Raw genomic sequence first — 20,933 nt, 5'->3', positions numbered from 1 at the left:
TTTGGGCAGTCATTGCTGGTGAGGTTTTACAAAGGCAGAGTGCAAATCCCACTGCTTTTAGTTGCTTTTTACAACATGCAGAGGAAACATTGGGTCTATTCTTTAAAATGCCAGTACCCCTGAAGGTATTATATACTTGGCATGTACATATGCAAGGTGGTGGATCCAGAAGGCTTGAAGGGAATAGAATTGGAGAGAAATTGTTTTTGATATTAAAAAGCAAAACAGTAACAAAAGCTATTAAGGTTTTCAAAACACTCAACATTGTTCTTAGCTATACAGTCCCTCCAGAGTTTTAGTTTACACTTAAGTGCATTAATTTTACTTATAAGTTTGAAACATATCGGTATCCTTCATTGCAAGATTAACCGCATTTAAGTATGGGAATATATCAGAAAAGTATGCCATCCTTTCCATTCAATGCTGATCTTTTAGTTCAAAAGAATATTCTTCATGCAATCTGATGCAATGCCAACATTTTTACACTCAACAGCCAGTGTACTTCAGTAATAAAGTTTTATGCAGACTTCCCAACATTTTCACATAATAAACTGAAGGTTCTTGCATTTAGTATTCTTGATTTAATTTTATAGCTAATCAAATCTTGAGGCATATGCTTCATTGCTAGTGCTTGATGATAAAAAACACTAGCGAATATTTTCAGAATTCTTATTTTTCTTTTTCATTTTTTGCAACAGAACCTGAAAATTTCCTTATTGTTATTGCAGCTCTGTCATGAATTAGATTAAATATTGCTTCTCCTGTAGCATAACACTCCAAAGATTAAGTCTTCTTGAATGCTACCTTCATAAATATAGCTGTGTACACTCACAAAACTACTACACCAGCATTGTCACCTGTTGACTTACTCTATTTTTAAAGTGAATGTTGATCTCAGTTAACCTGTCTTAGTACAGGTTCACATCTGACATTTCATGACAATGTTTTGAAGCTGTCATTAGAAAATGGTACCTTATTTGTGTTTTTGCATTCTACCAGATTTATTGCACTAAGCTTTATTAAGTTTTCAGCAAACGTATGTGCTTCACATGTTTTTGCTAAACAATAACAAATGTGATATAAAACAAGTGAAGCATTTTTTTTCTTTTTGCACCAGGCGTGGCTGTGTGGTAAAAAGCTTGTTTCCCAACCACATAGTTCCACGTTCAGTCCCACTGCATGGAACCTTGGACAAGTCTCTTCTACTGTAACCTCAGGCCGATCAAAGCCTTGTGAGTAGATATGGTAGATGGAAACTGAAAGAAGCCTGTCATATATATGCATATATTTGTGTGTCTGTGTTTGCCCCCCCCCCCCCACTGTCACTTGACAACTGATGTTGGTGTGTTTACATCCCCATAACTTAGTGGTTTGGCAAAAGAGACTAGGCTTACAAAGAATAAGTTCTGGGGTCAATTTGTTTGATTAAAGGTGGTGCTCCAGCATGGCTGCAGTCAAATGACTGGAACAAGTAAAAAGAGTAAAATAACAGAATTGCTGCTATTCTTTATTCGAATCTTTTAAATTCAAAATTGTTTTTAGATTTCACTTTAGTCTAATTGGTTTTCAAGTGCTTTTATTTAGAAACCTTTCTGCATTCAATACATAGTCCCACAATGAGTCTTGTCGCCAGGGCTGATGGAACTGTAAGCTATAAAAGTTTCATAATATTGTTTTCATGTGTTGCCCTATTTTGATGTTGGTTTTGAAGATGAACTTGCTGTATGCAGGCCATCAAAAGAGCATTATAGGCTCCTGATCAAAACAGTGCACTGGGCTCCTACTTACACAACCACAGCACACATAAATTAACACTGTCCCATCTTGCCTAACACTGTCTCATTTTGACCTGGGGAATCCCTGGGCAACTAGCCAGCATGTTCATACCTTCAGATGACACTGGCTATAATCTCGTGCTTTAGCTTATGTTGCTCAAGTTTTATGCATTAGCAATTGATTTATTATTGATTTTTTTTTTAAAACTATGTATCCACTGGGAAAATGTAAATAGTGTTATTTATTGATGATAGAAAATTATAATCGCCCAAAACATTTATCTTTGAAACATATGCATTAAAAAGAGTAAACTATTTAGCACCATTATTGTGCATAGCTCTACGCATACACAGGTGATGAAAGGTAATACAGCTGTTCAGCATAAACTTGTGTGAGTGTGTATATAGACTTGTGTATATAGACTTGTGTGAGTGTGTATATACGTGCACACATATGTGTGAATGCATGCACACACGCACAGAGATTTAATGTAAATTTATTGAGGTTTTTCATAGTAACTTCTGCTTGAATAATAAATACTTAGTTTTACTACAAGAATATTAATTTTAGATATATTCTGTTCCCTCATTTATTGTTGCTTGAACCGAAAGTGATGGAAAATTATTGTATGGTATTAGCTTAAATTGCCAGATTTTACTAGTTCGGCAGAATATATCCAAAATTAATATTCTTAAATTGAAACTAAGTACTTATTATTCAAGGAAAAGTTACCGTAAAAAAATCTATATCAATTTGTATCAAGTCTGTGTGTGTGTATGTCTGTCTAGAAGTCTGTAGCACAACTCCATTACTTTTCTACACATGTGTATTTGATTGTTTGTGTGTGTGTGTGTGTGTGTGTGTGCGTGTGTGCGTGTGTGTGTGTGTATGCGTGTGTGTATATCTATGTGTGTGTGTGTATATATGCGTATATATGTGTGTATATATGCATGTGTGTGTGTGAGTGTGTATATATATGTGTATGTGTATATCTACATGTGTGTATGTATCTGCATGTGCGTGTATGGGTGTGTTTATACATGTGTGTGTGGGTGTGTTTATACATGTGTGTGTATGGGTATGTTTATACATGTGTGTGTAAGAAAGAGAGAGAGAGAGAGAGAGAGAAAGACTGATGGCTGGATAAGTGTGAAACATTGGATATAGTAGTAGTGGGAGTAGGGGTAACAGACAGTGAGAGAGTGAAACAGCATTGTTGGCTGGAAAAAATGCATGTCTTGTGTATGTTTGTGTATAGTTACATTTGTGTGTTGTTCTTTGCTCTAACAGGCAACTCCTACTTATCTATATACATGTATCTGTGTCAACGTATGTTCATTGCTTTAACAGCATTGTATGTATATCTGTGTAACAGTCATTGTATTAGTTGTAACAGCTGTAAACTGTGTTTGTTTATTCTGATTAGATCATTGATTAGAATAAATGTAAACACAAACATTTTTGAATATGCAATGTTTCATTATAATTATCTACATGCATTTTTAAATTACTAATGCCTGACCGAATAATTTCTCTATAATCAGCTATAGAACCAGTAATATCTGATGTAAAGCCACTGAGTGGAAGCACAATGGCCCAATGGTTAGAGCAGCGGACTCGCGGTCATAAGATTGCGGTTTCAATTCCCAGACCGGGCGTTGTGTGTGTTTATTGAGCGAAAACACCTAAAGCTTCACGAGGCTCCGGCCGGGGATGGTGGCGAACCCTGCTGTACTCTTTCACCACAACTTTCTCTCACTCTTACTTCCTGTTTCTGTTGTGCCTGTAATTCAAAGGTTCAGCCTTGTCACACTGTGTCATGCTGAATATCGCCGAGAAATACGTTAAGGGTACACGTGTCTGTGGAGTGCTCAGCCACTTGCACGTTAATTTCTCGAGCAGGCTGTTCTGTTGATCAGATCAATTGGAACCCTCGTCGTTGTAAGCGATGGAGTGCCAACAGTGCCAACAACAAAGCCACTGAGTTCTGCAGGACCCAGTTAAAGAAATCCTGCTCTGAGAAATAAATGAGTTAATACGCAAGTGATACAATAAAAGGGTGGCTTGTAGAGGAACGCAACACACAAAGTATTGTCAATTAAGCAAATCCAGTTTGTGGCAGATCTAGGTTCACATCTGACATTTCATGAATATGTTTTGAAACTGTCATTAGAAAATGGAGCATTATTAGTGTTTTTCACATTATTTCATATACCATACATTCTACCTGTTCTTTTGCACTAAGCTTTATTAAGTTTTCTGCAATTGTATATTTTAATGATCAATGTGCAAGTATGGCTGTGTGGTTACGAAGTTTGCTTCCTAACTATATGGGTTTTGGGTTCAGTCCCGCTATGTGGCACCTTAGACAAATGTCTTCTTCTATACCCCCCCCCCCCGTCAACTAAAGCCTTGTGAGTGAATTTGGTACATGGAAACTTGAAAGAAGCTCATTCTGAGTGTGTGTGTGTGTGTGTGTGTGTGTGTGTGTGTGTGTATAAATTAAATCTGGAGAATCTACAAGAATAGATGCAAGCGCTAATTTATAAAAACATGTGGCATATTAATAATGATCTGTAAATGTACAACCATCCAGATATCTGAGTACCTTATTATTTTTTCTAATATATAATTCCTGTACATCGCCTCCAAACCTTCTAATATATATATATATATATATATATATATATATATATATATATATATATGAATGTATGGGTGTGTGTGTGTATGTTGCTGTCTCCTGGCTTTGATACTGTGTGATAGCTGTGAGTGACATTGTCATGTAAGTAATGACCTTTGTTTCCAATCTTCCATAAAAGCCTCTGGTCACAGAGAAATATTACCTTCAAAACAGGTGAGGGTTGGTGATAGGATGCCTGTGAGAGCACGGGAAAGTGAATGTTAGATGATGATGATGATGATGGTGGTGGTGGTGGTTTTGGTGGTGGTGGTGGTGGTGTAGTAGTAGTAGTAGTAGTAGTAGTAGTAGTAGTAGTAGTAGTAGCAGCAGCAGTAGCAGTAGTACATGTTTGTGTCCCTTTGTTTTGACATTGTGTGATTGTTGTAAATGAATGTCATTAATTTTTAATATTCTGTAAAATCATGACTGGCTATGGGAAAATATTACCTTGCTTGGAATCAGGTAAGAGTTGGCAACAGGAAGGGCATCTGATTGTAGAAACTCTTCCTCAGGTACCTCCATCTGACCCTGGCATCAAAAAGTAAGCATTAAAATGGCAACGATTCTAATGTCATTAACTGTAAGAGTTAGATCCTACAGATGTAGGACAACCTAAAATATGTTAGTGGAAGCAAGCAAGCATTTTGATTTCATTCCAAGGATGCTTATTTTGTATCCCCATCACTTTGTAGATGGCTAAGATAAAATATATTTTTGAAGTATGTACTAAACTGTTGCTGTTAAATACTCTACTAGGACACTGGTTCATTTGGTTTATTTTTTCCTTTTATTTGTGTGTGTCGGGGGTGGAGTGTATTATTTTATAATCTGAAAATTTACAAAATCTTTGTCTTTGTTCATGTCAAATTTTACTGTCGAAAATTGAATAATTTAGTTAAAGATACTAATTCCAAACTTTCAGAGACTTAATGTCTCTTTTTAAACACTCAGCATTGTGTCGTCTTTGTTAACTCTAATTAACTGAGATTCATTAAACACTAAGGTAATTTCATTTAACAATGTTAAAAAATGCTGTTAAATATTGCCAAAATATGTCAGTGTTTTGTGTGACTGTGTGGTGCGAAGAATGACTGAATACATTGAAATATATTAGTCATGTTATGTTTATCAGTTGACTCGTTGTATATTTTTTCATCAAGGCTTGTGATTAGTGAAAAGGAAACGAGAAAATTTTGACAGCTTACATTGAAAATTTACAGATTTATAAAATTATTATAGACAAAGAAATGTTAAAATATTTTAATCTATTTCCTACTTCTTGAACTTTGCACTATTATAATGTGGAGATTGTACAGAAACCTGGGTGATCAACAATATCTATTGGAGTCCATTCCATTATTGAGTTCAGATCTGTAGATTTGTTGGAATTGGATTTGTTAACTCTGAAGAGTTGGCAAATATAATACTAGTGATTTATTAATGCTTCCAAACCACATGGTTCTGGGTTCAGTTCTACTGCATGGAACATTGGGCAAGTGGCTTCTATAGCCTCAGGCTGACCAAATCCTTGTGAGTGGATTTGTTTGATAGAAACAGAAAGGAACCCATCATATATATATATATATATATATATATATATATATATATACACACACACACATATATACATACATATATCATCATTATCATCGTTTAACATCCGCTTTCCATGCTGGCATGGGTTGGACGGTTTGACTGGGGACTGGTGAGCCAGATGGGTGCACCAGGCTCCAATCTGATCTGGCAGAGTTTCTACAGCTGGATGCCCTTCCTAATGCCAGCCACTCCGAGAGTGTAGTGGGTGCTTTTACGTGCCACTGGCATGAGTGCCAGTCAGGCAGTACTAGCAATGGCCACGCTTAAATGGTGTTTTTACATGTCACTTGCATAGGAGCCAGTCCAGTGGCACTGGCACCACCCTCGCTTGAATGTTATTTTCTACATACCACCAAGCACAAGTGCCAGTAAGGCGACGTTGGTAACGATCACGCTCGGATGGTGCTTTTTATGTGCCACTGGCATGGGGGCCAGTCAGTGGCTTGCCCTGGCAATGGTCACGCTCAGATGGTACTATATACATACATACATATATATATATATATAAAAATGTAATATTCAAGGATCGAGGTGTAGGAAGAAAGTGAGCTTCAAGCAATCTTGTGTGATTCTTACCTTGAAGAATCTTTTCTTTTCTTTTTGCTAGTTTCTGTAATAATCAAATGTCTCAGTTATAAGAAATAAAGGAAATTAAGTTCAAGTTAGTTGGGTTATTTGAAAAGCAACCAAAAAATACCAGTATACTTTTGACAACAAATATATCAGATAATTTATATTTCTTTTCATTCTCTTCATATTCCATAACTTTTAATTTTTGGCTTGATGCTATAGTATTTAGCATTAAATATATCTCTTTCTTTTCCCTAATCAATAATATTCATTGGCAATCCCGCGGTTATATTTGATATTTGAAGCTATTACAAAATTGTCTCTACATCTGAGTAAATCCTGAAGCCATTTGCCAATATATGATAAAGAGGTGTGTTTTGTTCTTTTGTTTCATTATTAATAATGCATATATAATAATTTTCCCCTGTTATTTGGAAATAGCAGCTAAGTTAGTAGTGGTTATGTAGTTTAATTAGTGTCAGAGGTGAAACTAATTAGATAGTATTGAGTCTAGGATTCTAAGTAGAGGGAGTTTGGTTGATTGTTGGTGACATGAACAAAGATTTTCAACAAATGGATATATATTAAGTATAGTCTAAACCAGTGTTTATCTACTGCAGGGGTTGGGGAACTTTTTTAACCAATTACCCCAAAATATATTTATTTATGCTGACGTTACCCCCTTGATTTGAAAGGGGAAAAAAATCATAGAACCCCTGATCTACTGGGAATCCACATGGTCCTTAGGGGTCCACATAAAATTTTGCTGTTAAAATTTATGTGCAATAAATCAGTTACACTTCTACAATACACAAAATATTTCAAAAATCATTTTTATATTGGTGCAGGAGTGGCTGTGTGGTAAGTGGCTTGCTTACCAACCACATGGTTCCGGGTTCAGTCCCACTGTGTGGCACCTTGGGCAAGTGTCTTCTACTATAGCCTCAGGCCGACCAAAGCCTTGTGAGTGGATTTGGTAGACGAAAACTTAAAGAAGCCTGTCGTATATATGTATATATATATATATATATATATATATATATGTGTGTGTGTGTGTGTGTGTGTGTGTGTATATTTGTGTTTGTGTGTCTGTGTTTGTCCCCCCCACCATCGTTTGACAACTGATGCTGGTGTGTTTACGTCCCTGTAACTTAGCAGTTCGGCAAAAAGAGACCGATAGAATAAGTACTAGGCTTCCAAAGAATAAGTCCTGAAACACGTCAAAGAGTAAATGAGTATTAAACATATTAGATACTACCTTATTTATGAGATGCATGAACATAAATTTGTTTATCATTTTTACTTGTAATTTAATAATAACTAATGTTTTCTTTGAAAAGCTCAGTAGCAGAAAATATGAATCTTATTAATACAGTGTGTTGTGTGAAATGTAAGGTTCATTCATACAATACATCTTACCAAACAAGAATATATTCATGCCCATACCTCCCTCCTCTTCCCTCTATCTATCTATCAAGCTAAAAAGCAGCATATATTAATATGAGAATTAATGCTTGGAAGCTTCTTCAGTATTTAAAGAAAAAACAAAAGATAATAATAAATCTGAGGAAGTATTTTATAACTAAGCAAATTAAATATTTCAGATAGTTTATTTGTTGCTTTTGAATAAAATTCCTATTAATCTTGTTAATTCTATAATCATCATTCCTTATTCTTTTAAACTAATTTTGTCTTGTTGCTTGGATACTGTATTATCCGTGCTTTGAGGATTTGGGTGGCTCAATGTTCATCACATGTCACATTAAAGAAATAATATAATGATGTCAGTCTTTTCATGTTGAAGATTTCTATAACAAATTCCTTAATTATTAATCATTAAAAAACAATCAATCTTTATTGAAATAAAATTTTCTTATAACAAATTTGAAATGTATATTTGAAAAATATTTGTTTCTTTTTTCATACATTAGCATTTGAATTTAAGATCCATGTGCAATAAACTGTTTAACTTTTAGAGGCCTCACAGAGGGGATGACAAGACCAAGACTTTTGGCAGTTTGCTGTGCTTGAGAAGACACGTTAGACTAAGTAAATACGTGGTTGTCCTTGCACACACGCATGTCCCCTGCATCCCTCTTCAGCTGAGCATTCCTAATCTTGCAGGTTCATGGGCACCAGTGCCATGTAAGAAGCACCCACTACATGTGAAGTGGTTGGCATTAGGAAGGGCATCCATCCATAGAAACCATACCAAAACCAACATGGAGCCCTGGCAGCTCTCCAGCTAAGCAGCTCCTGTCAAACTCTCCAGCTTACACCAACATGGAAAACATGTTGAATGATGATGATGATGATGATGATGATTTAGGCTTTTAGGTGATGGTCACATAATCATATATATAGATAAATGCGCAAAAATAATACAAAATTTCCCTTTTTTTTTTAAAGGTTTCAAGTTGCTGAAATAAATATTATACAGCCTATTGTAAATTGAGTGGTTGGCGTTAGGAAGGGCATCCAGCTGTAGAAACTTTGCTAGACCAGATTGAGTCTGGTGCAGCCTCTGGCTCACCAGTCCTCAATCAAACCGTTCAACCCATGCTAGCATGGAAAGCAGATGTTAAACAATGATGATGATTTCAGTTATATAGACTGTAATAAAGAACAATAAGGTTTGAGTTTGATGTATGAATGTTTGTTGTTATCTCACAGCCATCCAAGCTATGTTAGCAGAAGAAACAAGTATGGAGAATGATAATAATAAATCTCAACTGTATCAAAAATTTTCTATGTTGGGCAGTTTGACAGAATCCAATGACCACAGGACTCTGTGTCAAGCTCTTATGTCAGCTTTGGCATGGTTTCGATGGCTCGATGCCCTTTCTAACATCAACCATTTAACATTTTGTTACTTAAATCCTTCACTCCCTGTGGAGCATATACCTTCAACGACTTTCCTCCACTGCTTGAGTCTGGACTGTTTTCACTGCAATTCCATCAGTATGGGGGAACATCCCCCCTGTAATAATTTTTATGTAAGGCATCACCTTTACCTTTGTAGCAATTGATTATGGTGCTAGTACACCAGTCATTGGGTATGACTCTTTCATGAACAACCTGATTTACAATACGGTCGACTAGACCATAACTCATACCAGCAGTGATTCCTGATGGGCTGGGTGCTTTCCCTGTCTACATACCCTTAATTACTTTAATCTACCAGGGTACTGTCAATTCAGATAGCTGGTCCCTCAATTGGGTCAACATTAGGCAGACTCTTCTCTTCGCATTTTGATTGTGTGTATTCAGTTTCTCTTTTTCTTGAATTTGGGTTTTTAATTTTAGATTTCTTTACACTAAGTTTGAATACACATTCTATGTAGAATTTAATCAAAAAAAAATTTTAATTGAATTTTATTTTTAAAAAAATGTAATTTACTCTTTGTTATTTTAACTGCAACTTATGTCCAAATAGAAATACATATATCAGATATCTAAATGCATTGTGTTGAAGTAATTTTCTTCATTTAATAATTTACTTATAAATTACGATATTGATACTTAATCAAATAGGGTGTGAAATCCTTGAGATGTCAACCATTATAATTAGAATCTAAATTAGCCTAATTTTGAACAAGTTGCTTGTTAAATCTCCTGATGGAATCATTTAATTGCATATAGGAATGTTGTCATTTGTCATTCAATTTCAAATTATATATGTAAATGTTTCTATCATATACCATCTGTTCTTCTGGCAATATTAATCAGTGTTAATATCTTTCAGTGATATTGACACCAATCAGACTGTTAGGAAAGAAAATGTCACGCATGAAAGTTGAGTTGCAGAGCCTCTGAGAAAACCGTGACGCAACCAAATCTGTTTTGTTATATAATATGGATCTCGAAATTCCAACTAATGTTGAATTAATTATTAAAAACTCATTTTGATAACCATTATTATTATTGAAATATTACCCTTGATTGCATACTTTTATTTCAAAGCCAAGTGTTGCATCATAGTTGTGTTGTTGTCGGCAGAATTAATAGATCACCAGGCTTGTGGTAGTTCAATGTATCCTTTCATGTTTTGAGTTCAAATTTGCTGAAGTTGATTTTATCTTTCATCCTTGTAGTGTCAATAAAATAAGTACCAGTCAAGTACTGGTGTTGATTTAATAGACTACATTTCTCTCCTCACCCACAGTGTCAGATAAAATGCAAGACATTATCTTACACTACTGTGGATCGAGAGGGACATCGTCTGTTATGTTCTCGTTTCATATCCTGGTGAGATCCACTTTGCTTTCATCTCTATTAAAGTATCAACCAAGTACTGGGATTGATATAATCAACAAATCCTCACACAAATTTCAATCCTTGTTCTAATATTAGAAACAATTATTGTTGTTGCAGTTATTATTAAGTTGTGGAGAGGCAGAGATCGGTGGATACTTGACAAAATGCCTTTCTGCAGTTAGTTTCAATCTCTTAATATTCTGAGTGTGAATATTCTATTTCTTCCTAATGAACTTTTGGCTTTGTGCCACTGTTATAAATAATTGTCATTGTTTGAAATGATATCTGGAAATCACCAGATTATATGATTTGTGGCTAGTTTGGTGCTCCATCACTAAGTAGTTTTGTTTCTTTTTATAAATTGTTAAGCAGAGCTGGAAAGACTTCCTGGTTCCTGTTTAATAAATGGCAAAGTGCCCTTCATTAAATGCACAAAGGCTACATAATTAATGTACTGATCTTTTGACCCATGCACATTAAGTTCAAACTGTCGTAGATATTGAACTGATCCCTTAGAAAATGTACATTCATTAATTCACTAACGTCAATCAAACTATTCCCTAAATTGTTTCCACTTTCATTTCATGGTTTGATATATCTACAGCATGAAGGTTATATCTTAGTGAAAAAGTAATTGAGAACATGTAAAATATGTTGAATTAACCAACTGTGTCAGTGTGAACAAATTAGATGTAAAATTGAGTTGGCTCATTGGAGGGAAATAATTTCACTATAAGAACTTAGGTTTCAGTCAGCTCCAGTGAGGATTTCTAATTGGGCTGTTAATAAGCTAAAGAACAGGTTTTGTCTAATTTGAACTACAGTTTATAGAGTTGGTGCTAAATGATGCAAATAAAGAAAAGCTAATCATAAAATTGTTGATACAGAAGAAAAATTAGAATGAACAAATGAATGAAGGTTACAATGTTGACAATATTATTTTCTTTTCTATTATTTCTTTCATCTACTCTGATATCATTTACCACAATATTGATTTTTTTTTTTCGTGTGTGTGTTATTTCACAAGAGATAAAAATTTTCCTACTATTTTAGACAAGATGTGGCATTTCTATCAGTTTGTATATTGTTGTATATGTAACATAGCCAAATCTTTAAAATGTTAAGACCATAGGGAAAAATAAAATCTATGTATAGGTTTATTAATGAATTTGTATTAAGCTGCTCTGTCACTGTGGACTAACAATTAACAAACAAAATTTGAGTCATGACATTGAAAATATCTGGTCAGATGTGGAATATTAATAAAATAACTATTAATATCAGTTTTTTATTATCATTTTTCTAATTATCAGATAGTATAAAATCAAGGGATTGATTTTGTTCTTCATAACCATAATGTTGATAAAATAAGTACTGGTAATATACTGGGGACCAACACAATTGACTATAGTTGTTTCCTAACATTGATCTTGTGATTTGTCTATACATATATATATATATATATATATATATATATATATATATATATATATATGATGGACTCTCCCGTCGTTAGACAACGCATGAAGTTTCTTATTGAACAACTACACAGATGATTTGTTTATAGTGGTCTGTGTACACATAAGCTCACTCCCTCCATCAAATCGACATTACCTGTACAGGTGCAATGGGTTCCCTGTGTTAGATGATGAAATGGTCACAGAGCAACGTGAAATGAAGTGCTTTGCTCAAGAGCACAATGCAATGCCCGGTCTGGGAATGGCACCCATGATCTCACAATCGTGAGTTAACACCTTAACCACTAAGCCATGTGCCTTTACATATATATTGGCAAAAGTAGAAATTATAATGAACTTTAATTAAAACACACATTTTTACACACATTTTATTGCATTGTTGGGTTCTTTATTTTTTTTCAAAAGAAAACAATAACGGACTGAGAACACTAAAAAAAAACTAAACCAGAATACCTTGCCATATTTAATTTCATCTTTGTCAGTTATGAGTTCAAATCCTTTCAGTAGTATTGTCTAGTCCAGTGGTTCTCAACCTCTTTAATATCTGGGCCAGATCCAAAACCTAGATTTAGTGGTTTAGCTTAAAGAGACTGATAGAATAAACACCAGACTTAAAAATAAGCACTGGGGTCAATTTGTTCAACTAAACCCTTCAAGGTGGTGCTCCAGCATGACTGGAGTTCAGTGAGAGAAACAAGTAAAAAGTAAATGAATAAAATATAAACAAGAGCTCTCAGAGAGTGCAAACCTCCGCCAAGGCAACATCAACGTCCTTTCAACGATTAACCAGAGATAATTTTTAAAATGAGAATATCTGAAATATATTCAACTGTTCTCAAACGAAAATACTAAAAATGACCCTGACCACTCTCAAAAATTAAGTAAAAAAAAACGGAAAACTAATCCAGAATCCTTGTCCGGTAGCAAATCAATCCCAAAATCTAATCAGTTTGTGCCAGTCATGAGGCCAAACATCCCTAAAAGTTTCATCCAAATCCATCCTGCTGTTCTTGAGATATCTTGTCCATGGACAAACACAACTGAAAACAATACCTCCACCTTCACTAAGGTGGAGGTAATAAAACAAGAGTATTGTGAGTGTGTGTTTGTGTGCATGCTTGCATTACATTGAATTGCATAGTTTATTTTCAATTAAAAAAAACTGATTGAGATAAATGTCCTCAATGTCTAATGAAATTTTTGTATTGGTCACTATAATTTGTTGTTATTTGTTAATAACTGTACTGGAGAAAATCTATTTTTTAATTGATTTTCTTACTTTCATTTTGGCTTTACAGAATTTTGCTCAAAGCATTTTACAAGCTTTGTCTTCAAAAAGAAAGGCGAGAGAATGTTAGTGCGATTTGAAATTTCTTTTCTTAATTTCGGTTTCTCACTTTCTACTCCCCATACATTGTACTCATAAAATAATTGTACTCTCTTGTACAAATAATATTTTTTTTATTTTAAACTTTTAAAAATATGACAATAGCTGAGGAAGATTTCTCAGTAAATGTCAAAATGTTATACCTGACAATTGAAAAATTCTTCTAAGCAAGTGACTTACTTAAATTTACAGTTACGTCTGTATAATGTTATGTCTGTTTTCTTTGGGTTATTTGTAATAGACTTTTGTAGCTGTCTTTTCAACCAAATATCAGATTATTTGTTAGTAATTTTCTTCTTATTTTCAACATCATTATTTCAAAGAATTTTCTTTGAATTGTCTGCATTTGCAAATATGAAAAGTGTAACAATACTTTTCAGACTCATTAAAATAATGATATATTTTTTTGCTTCAAGTTATCAACACTTTACTCTTCTTTTTCCATGTCAGCATGGATTGATGAGTTTGGTGTATATCAAACCCTCACTTGCTTTCATCTTATACCATCTTGTTTTTGTGGCTCAACATTTTGAAATCTGTACAATTCTGTACATTTTGAGATCTGTACAATTCCCATAATGATCACATGTTTGTTATCTATCATTTTCAAGATTTAAAAAACAAAAAAATTAACGGTCCTAATTGTTTTCTGTACATTTAGTAAATTGTGTGATATTCAGCAAATTATATCTTTGCAACATTATATGCTGGGTCCCCATTTACATTTGTAATAAATGCATTATAAAGAAACAACTTCCCAGACAGCAGAAAATTCTCAATACCTCTATCTCAAATCCCTAACTTTGCCATTATTTGGAAAGTTCACTATCGTTATAGTTTGTCATCGTCATCATCATCATCATCACCATTTAATATCATTTTTTCTATACTGGCATGGGTTGTGCATGTATAAAATGTGTTTGTATATTTATACTATTTGTATAAATAAATATATCACTTTTACTTAATACTGAAGTAGTTTCTTCTAACTTCTTGCATAATTTCTGCTTCGTTATATTAATGTTGATATTTTGGTGCAATACTCAAAATTCCTGCAAAGTTGTTACAAAGATACAAAAGTAGATTCTTTGTGTCATTACTAGGTTGTTATTTTTTTCCCCACTGAATACTAATACAGGCAAAAAAAAAAAGTGTATCAGAATTTTCAATGAAACAACATAATTCTTTTTTGGAAAAAATAAGTATTTAATGTAATAGAGAGCAGAACATGAACAGTTCTAAAATAAGCTGACATAATCAGTGATGTGAATAAATTTAATACTCTAAGTAAAGCAGAGACAAAATGTCGGTTTGATAATGGTTTTAAACTTGATTATTATAGACAATATATATATATCTGTTGAATACAAAAGAAATTACACAGCTTTAATTTTGCAAATTCCTTTCCAGTATACTCTCAGCCACCTCCTGAGAAACAAAAATTTTCTGGTAAGGCATTGAATCAATTTCCTTTAAGAACAGCACACCTTCTCTTTTTTTCCATATTTGCTTACTCAGCTATCATTGTTTCATCACTTTCATTGAAATATTAAAAGTCTTAGCTCATACATGCACTAATTTCATAGTTTATCATCATAATTTCAATAAATTAATTATTCATTACATGCAACAGAAGCTGTAATATATTAAAATAACCATCTGTGTAACATAATGTAAATACATCACAAAAAGCAATTTTACTATGGTGTTTCATCATCATTGTCATCATTTAACATCTGCTTTCCATGCTGGCATGGGTTGGACAGTTTGGCAAGTCAGGAGGCTGCACCAGACTCCAATCTGATCTGGCAAGGTTTCTACAGTTGGATGCCCTTCCTAACTCCAACCACTCTGAGAGTGTTGTAGGTGCTTTTTACATGTCATTGGCATAGGAGCCAGTCAGACGGCACTGGCATCAGCCATGCTTGAATGATGTTTTTTACATGCCACTTGCACTGGCCACACTCAAATGGTATTTTTTATATGACACTGGCACAGATGCCAGTCAGGCGGCACTGGCATTGGCCATGCCCGAATGGTGCTTTATATGTACCACTGGCACAGGTCCCAGTCATGTAGTACTGGCATCAACCACACTGAAATATCTCTCATGGGACATGCCACATTTAAAAATGCAATATGTATTGGAGGCAGAAGGAAATCGTCCTAGCAGTGGCTGTTAAGAATGCTACATGCATTTCTGTCTCATTGACCATTGTCAGTAGCATGTACTCACAGTAACCACATGCTAAGACGAAATCTGTCACCACTGACACAGAAAAACTGTGAATGAACAATCACCAGTATTGTGAATAGCCACATGGCTGAATAATAATCCATTATGTGCAACAGAAACAGCATTAATAGATTAAAATAGTTATCTAATGTAAAAACACTGCAAAAAAGCAAATTTACTGCAGAATTGCATATCTAACATTCTCATCAGTTGCAACTTGGATGATTTTCGTCTGCCTCTGATAAAAAAATTATGCTTTAAATGCTGTATGGCCACAAGTGATATCCATGGACAAATATTACAGTAAATTAAAATTTGCTTTTCATGATGTATTTACACTATGAATACAAATGGCTAAATTAGTTATTGTTATGACATTAATTGATATGAATTAAAGAGAGCAGTTTATAAAATGGATAACAATGGTGATGGAAACATGTTAGCAACATCTTTATTGTTATTTAGCCCTAATTCAACTCCGTTCCAGTAAACCTACTCTCCGTGGAGTGCCGGTCCTAAGAATCCTGCCCTTTACTTGGGTATTATGTATCTAAAATGTGGAAGATAGTTAATAAACAGCCTGGGCTGCGTCTTAAAAGGAAATTATTTTCCAGTTAATCTCATTTGTAATTCTTGTATGAGAATATAATGGAGTAATAAAGGTTTTTCTGTTTTTTTTTGTTTTTTTTATCTTCAAGTTGAACAGAAAATATCTGTGATAGAACATCACATGCTTACTTTGTCCTTTTTGTTAACACTAACATGTCTTCAACTAATATGCTTCTAATGATTTATCTAACCACTTTTTTTTTCACTCTTTATGCTTTCATTTATATTTTTAATTGCACATTTAAAAAAAAAAATATTTTAATTTTCAGAAAATTTCCTGTAGGAAGTAAAATTATATTCTAGTTGCAAAATATTTACATGTGTACATGCACACATACACCACCACCACCAACAACAGCAACAACAACAACAACAACACCACCACCATCATCATCATCATCATCATCCACTTTTCCACTCTTACATGGGTCAGACAGAATTTCGTAAGGCAGATTTTTCTATGGCCAGTTGCCCTTACCAGGATGCCTTCACTTGGATACCCTTACCATGCAAGATAGCACTTCCTTGTTACTGGACATGTTTTCATGAAAGAGTTTAAACAATGGAACTTCAATTTTTGGTAAACGGCCAGATATTTTTTTTAATGAGTTGATGACTTCAAGAAGCTGATCACTAATGTTCTTTGAACAAATATAAAAATTGCCTGATTGTTGGCAAAAACTTGACCACTTAAATAAAATTCACAAATACTTGATAACATCAACAAGAAATTAATCAATCAGGGTTGATGATTGCAATCAATCACCCACTAAGATAAGGTCTTTCAAGAAGGCAGGAAGTTGATGGTAGAAAGGAAACGGTGCGACATCTCATCAGCTGCTATTTGGCAATCAGCTGTTAGATTTGACAGTTAGATTTGACGGTTAGATTTGTCAATTATGGAGAGCTGAAATACAAAAGATCTGAAATGCTACTGATTTAAAAACTATTTATATGACACTCCTCCCCTCTCTCTCATAGTTACAGAATTAGTCTTCACCATTGTATAAAAAGACTCTTTTTTTCCCACCCCTCTGTAGTTCCCTGTTGGACCATCATGCCCAATTCAGTCTTAGAAATAGACAACATATGAATGAGAAGCAGAAGTCTTAACTTCTTTCATCTATTCATTTACTCCCACCATTCATTTGTTTTTGAAAAATCTTATATTTTAGAAGGATTTTTTTTATTGAATATTATTTTTAAAGTTTATTTCTTTGTTATATTATTTTATGGAGAGTTTACATTTAATTTCATTCATTAATTAAAAATTTGAATACCTGTTAAGCAAATCTGACATAGCTGCATTATAACTATTTTAAATATTTGAAAATTTAATTGTAACTTTAAAAACTCATTAACAATAATTTTAACTTACAAGCAATATTTAACTTCAATTCAAACAATAGCTGTAGATATTCTTAATAATTTGTCACACTCAAAAAAAAACATGTTAATTATTTTACTTCTAAAATAACTTTAAAAGCTAATGCAATTTATGACGAAACTACCTGAAGCTATTAAATATAAATTTTTCATAATAATTACAGCTAATTTTTTTTCCAGCAATCAGGAAAGTATATTAACCAGTCGATTATATTACTGCAAATCTGAAAAATATTATTTAATAATCAGATTGATAAAATATTGCTTTTGATGCTCATGCTAAGCACTATTATTTGTTATATTTGTTATATAATTTGTTATATATGTATTACATATTTGTTATATATGTATTACAACAACAATTTGTTTCTACTTTTAAATAATCTATTTCCACAGACATTTCAAAGCATATTGACTATTTTAAATTCTTTCTCAAATGAAGAGAATTGATATTGCCTGTAAAACACATGCACTGGTTCTGTTTCACTTCTTCACTCAATTGGTTAATCATTCAGTTAATCAATCAGTTATGTTTGTCAAATCCCTTGTAGCATCATTCACTGGTTCTTCAATGCCATGCTCTTTCTAACTTCAGGTCAGTTTGAGATCAGTCTCAGCTATGATTATTGGTGGTTTGTACACTTGATATTTAAATTGATTTTGATAGGAGAGGAGAAATTTCCAAAGTAATGCAAATCTCGTGGAAAAGATTGGGTTAAATGTCTAGCATGACGGTTGGGGGTAAATGTCTTTGAACAGAAATGGAAGTTCAGCTCTTGACATTGTATTAGTGAGTGTTGTTTTGTTGTTGTTTGTGTGGTTTTGTTGTTGTTTAGTCCCAGATTAGCCATCCCTCTTTGAGCAGACCCATGACCCTTATATGGGGTGAGGAGGATAGCTATCAGATACTACATTATCCAGTATATTTCACTTTCCCTTAAGACAGTAGGGCATGATTCGAAGGAGACTCAGCTGCTATTTCTAGCATGTACAGGCTCCTTTGTTGGCTTGTTGAGAGAATGGAAGTTATTATTGTGGTTGTTGTTCTTCAGCTTGAGGTCAGCCCTGATGAAGCAAAATCATGATCAAAGACAATCCAGTCTGACTGCCCCATATTTATTATATGACAGGGACTACCATTGCTCACTGTGTCCCTCTCTCCTCTAAGGTGATACAAAGTAATTTGAAGATTTGGCTGTCATTTCTGCCAGATTGAGAGATCACATTGAGGCTCCTTCATTAGCTCAAGTGCATCCTTGTTTGTCAAATAAGTGAGAGAGAGAGAGAGGGAAAGAAAGAGAGTGAATGAGAAGTGAAAGAGAGAGAGAGAGAGAGAGAGAGAGAGAGAGAGTGAATGAATGAAAAGTGAAAGAGACAGAGAGAGAGTGAGAGAGTGTGTGTTGTGTGGTGTGTGTAGTATATTTTAGTGCGGTGTGTATTTGTATTTTATAAATGCTCAGCAGGTTTTCGGTCACAAAATATTTATTGGAAAAGCCACACTTATCAACTGTTTATTTAACTTAATTCATCTAAATACTGGTAGTGCACACACAATGGAATTTGAACTTGAAAATTCTTTACCATTTCTTAGAAATATATTTCCTAATTTCATTATAGCAGGGAATGAAAATCCAGTCTGTTTTAACCTCTGTCTGAAATCTAGTGTGTGACACTCTGCTGTTATTACATTTAAGACCTATATCCTTGACTTAACTGGATGTTTTTGTAGTCTTTACTGCACTAGTTAACATTTAACAGATGGCTTTGAACTTAACAGCCTCTTTTATTTTTCCTTTTATTCAATATTCTATAGACGTAGGGCTCATATATAATAGTATGATAAACATATATTAACATATAAGGTTACTTTCCAGTCCTTGATAAAATTTGAAAATAAAATTATTTAAAATTATTTTGATTCAATTTTCATTTTCTTATATAATATTTAATATTGATTTCAAATTCTGGGCCAAAGCCAGCAAGTTCGGGGAAGAGGGCAAGTCAGTTACATCGACCTCAGTACTCAACTGGTACTCTATTTATCAACCCTAAAAGAATGAAAAGCAGTTGACCTCGGTGGAATTTGAACTCAGAATGTTCTGCCAGTTTGTTGTCATATTTAATATTAAATTCTGTTCATAATTAAAGAAATGAAAGAATACAAAAATAAAAGCAAAATGAAAACTTTAATTTAAAATATATGTTACATTCTATAAACAAAAAGATGTTGTGCCACCTTCTGGAAGCCTGATAAGGAACCATAATTTCAGATGCCTTAAATTTAGAGAAATGGTCAGCTGCACTAAATGTACAGGAATAGTTAATGATAAGACATCTGGGAAATAAAATCCCATGAATGTTTCAGATATCTCACCAGATGTAGTTGATAATTTGTGTTAATTAAGTCACTTAACAAGTGGTGGAGATAGACTGTAGTAGTGAAAGTAAAAATAAAAGAAAGGGCTCCAATACATAAGGAAACAATTGATAACAAAAGGCTTCTCTCTTCATATAAAAAAAAAGCAAGGCTATCTGCATACGAAAGAAGTGTGATGCTGTATGGGACATGATTGGTAGTAAATGTGCAGTCTTCAGAATAGGTACAGGCAGAGCTGTGGGGTTACAAAGCTTGTTTTGCAACCATGTGGTTTTGGGTTCTATCCCAGCATGGTCTGGGACAAGGCTGACCAATACCTTGTGAATGTGGTGGATGGAAATGGTGTGGAAGCATGTCATATATATATGTGTGTGTGTGCGTGTGTGTATATCTTTGTATTTGTCCCACTGTCGCTGCTTGACAACTAGTGTTAGTTTGTTTACATCCTTGTAGCTTTGTGGCTTGGCAAAAAGACCAATTGAATAAGTACCAGGCTTTAAAAAAGAAGTGCTGGGGGATGGACAATTTGTGCAACTAACCCCTAAGCCTTTCAAGATGGTGCTGTAGCATGGTGACAG

General features: G+C 34.0%; 1 protein-coding gene across 1 annotated transcript in view; it reads left to right on the top strand.

Annotated features, from left to right (window-relative positions):
• Nucleotides 1-20,933, top strand: part of LOC106877289 (liprin-beta-1) — a 367,092-nt gene that overhangs the window by 38,363 nt on the left and 307,796 nt on the right. Inside the window, exons 3-4 of the mRNA XM_089354745.1 lie at nt 15,158-15,196; nt 18,574-18,664. Of these exons, the coding sequence (XP_089210871.1) occupies nt 15,158-15,196; nt 18,574-18,664 (130 nt within the window). The remainder of the gene's footprint in view (nt 1-15,157; nt 15,197-18,573; nt 18,665-20,933) is intronic.

This window comes from Octopus bimaculoides, chromosome 7, assembly GCF_046866305.1.
Source record: "Octopus bimaculoides isolate indiv1 chromosome 7, ASM4686630v1, whole genome shotgun sequence".
Classification (NCBI taxonomy): Eukaryota; Metazoa; Mollusca; class Cephalopoda; order Octopoda; family Octopodidae; genus Octopus; species Octopus bimaculoides.
This window is presented reverse-complemented; position numbering and strand designations above follow the sequence as displayed.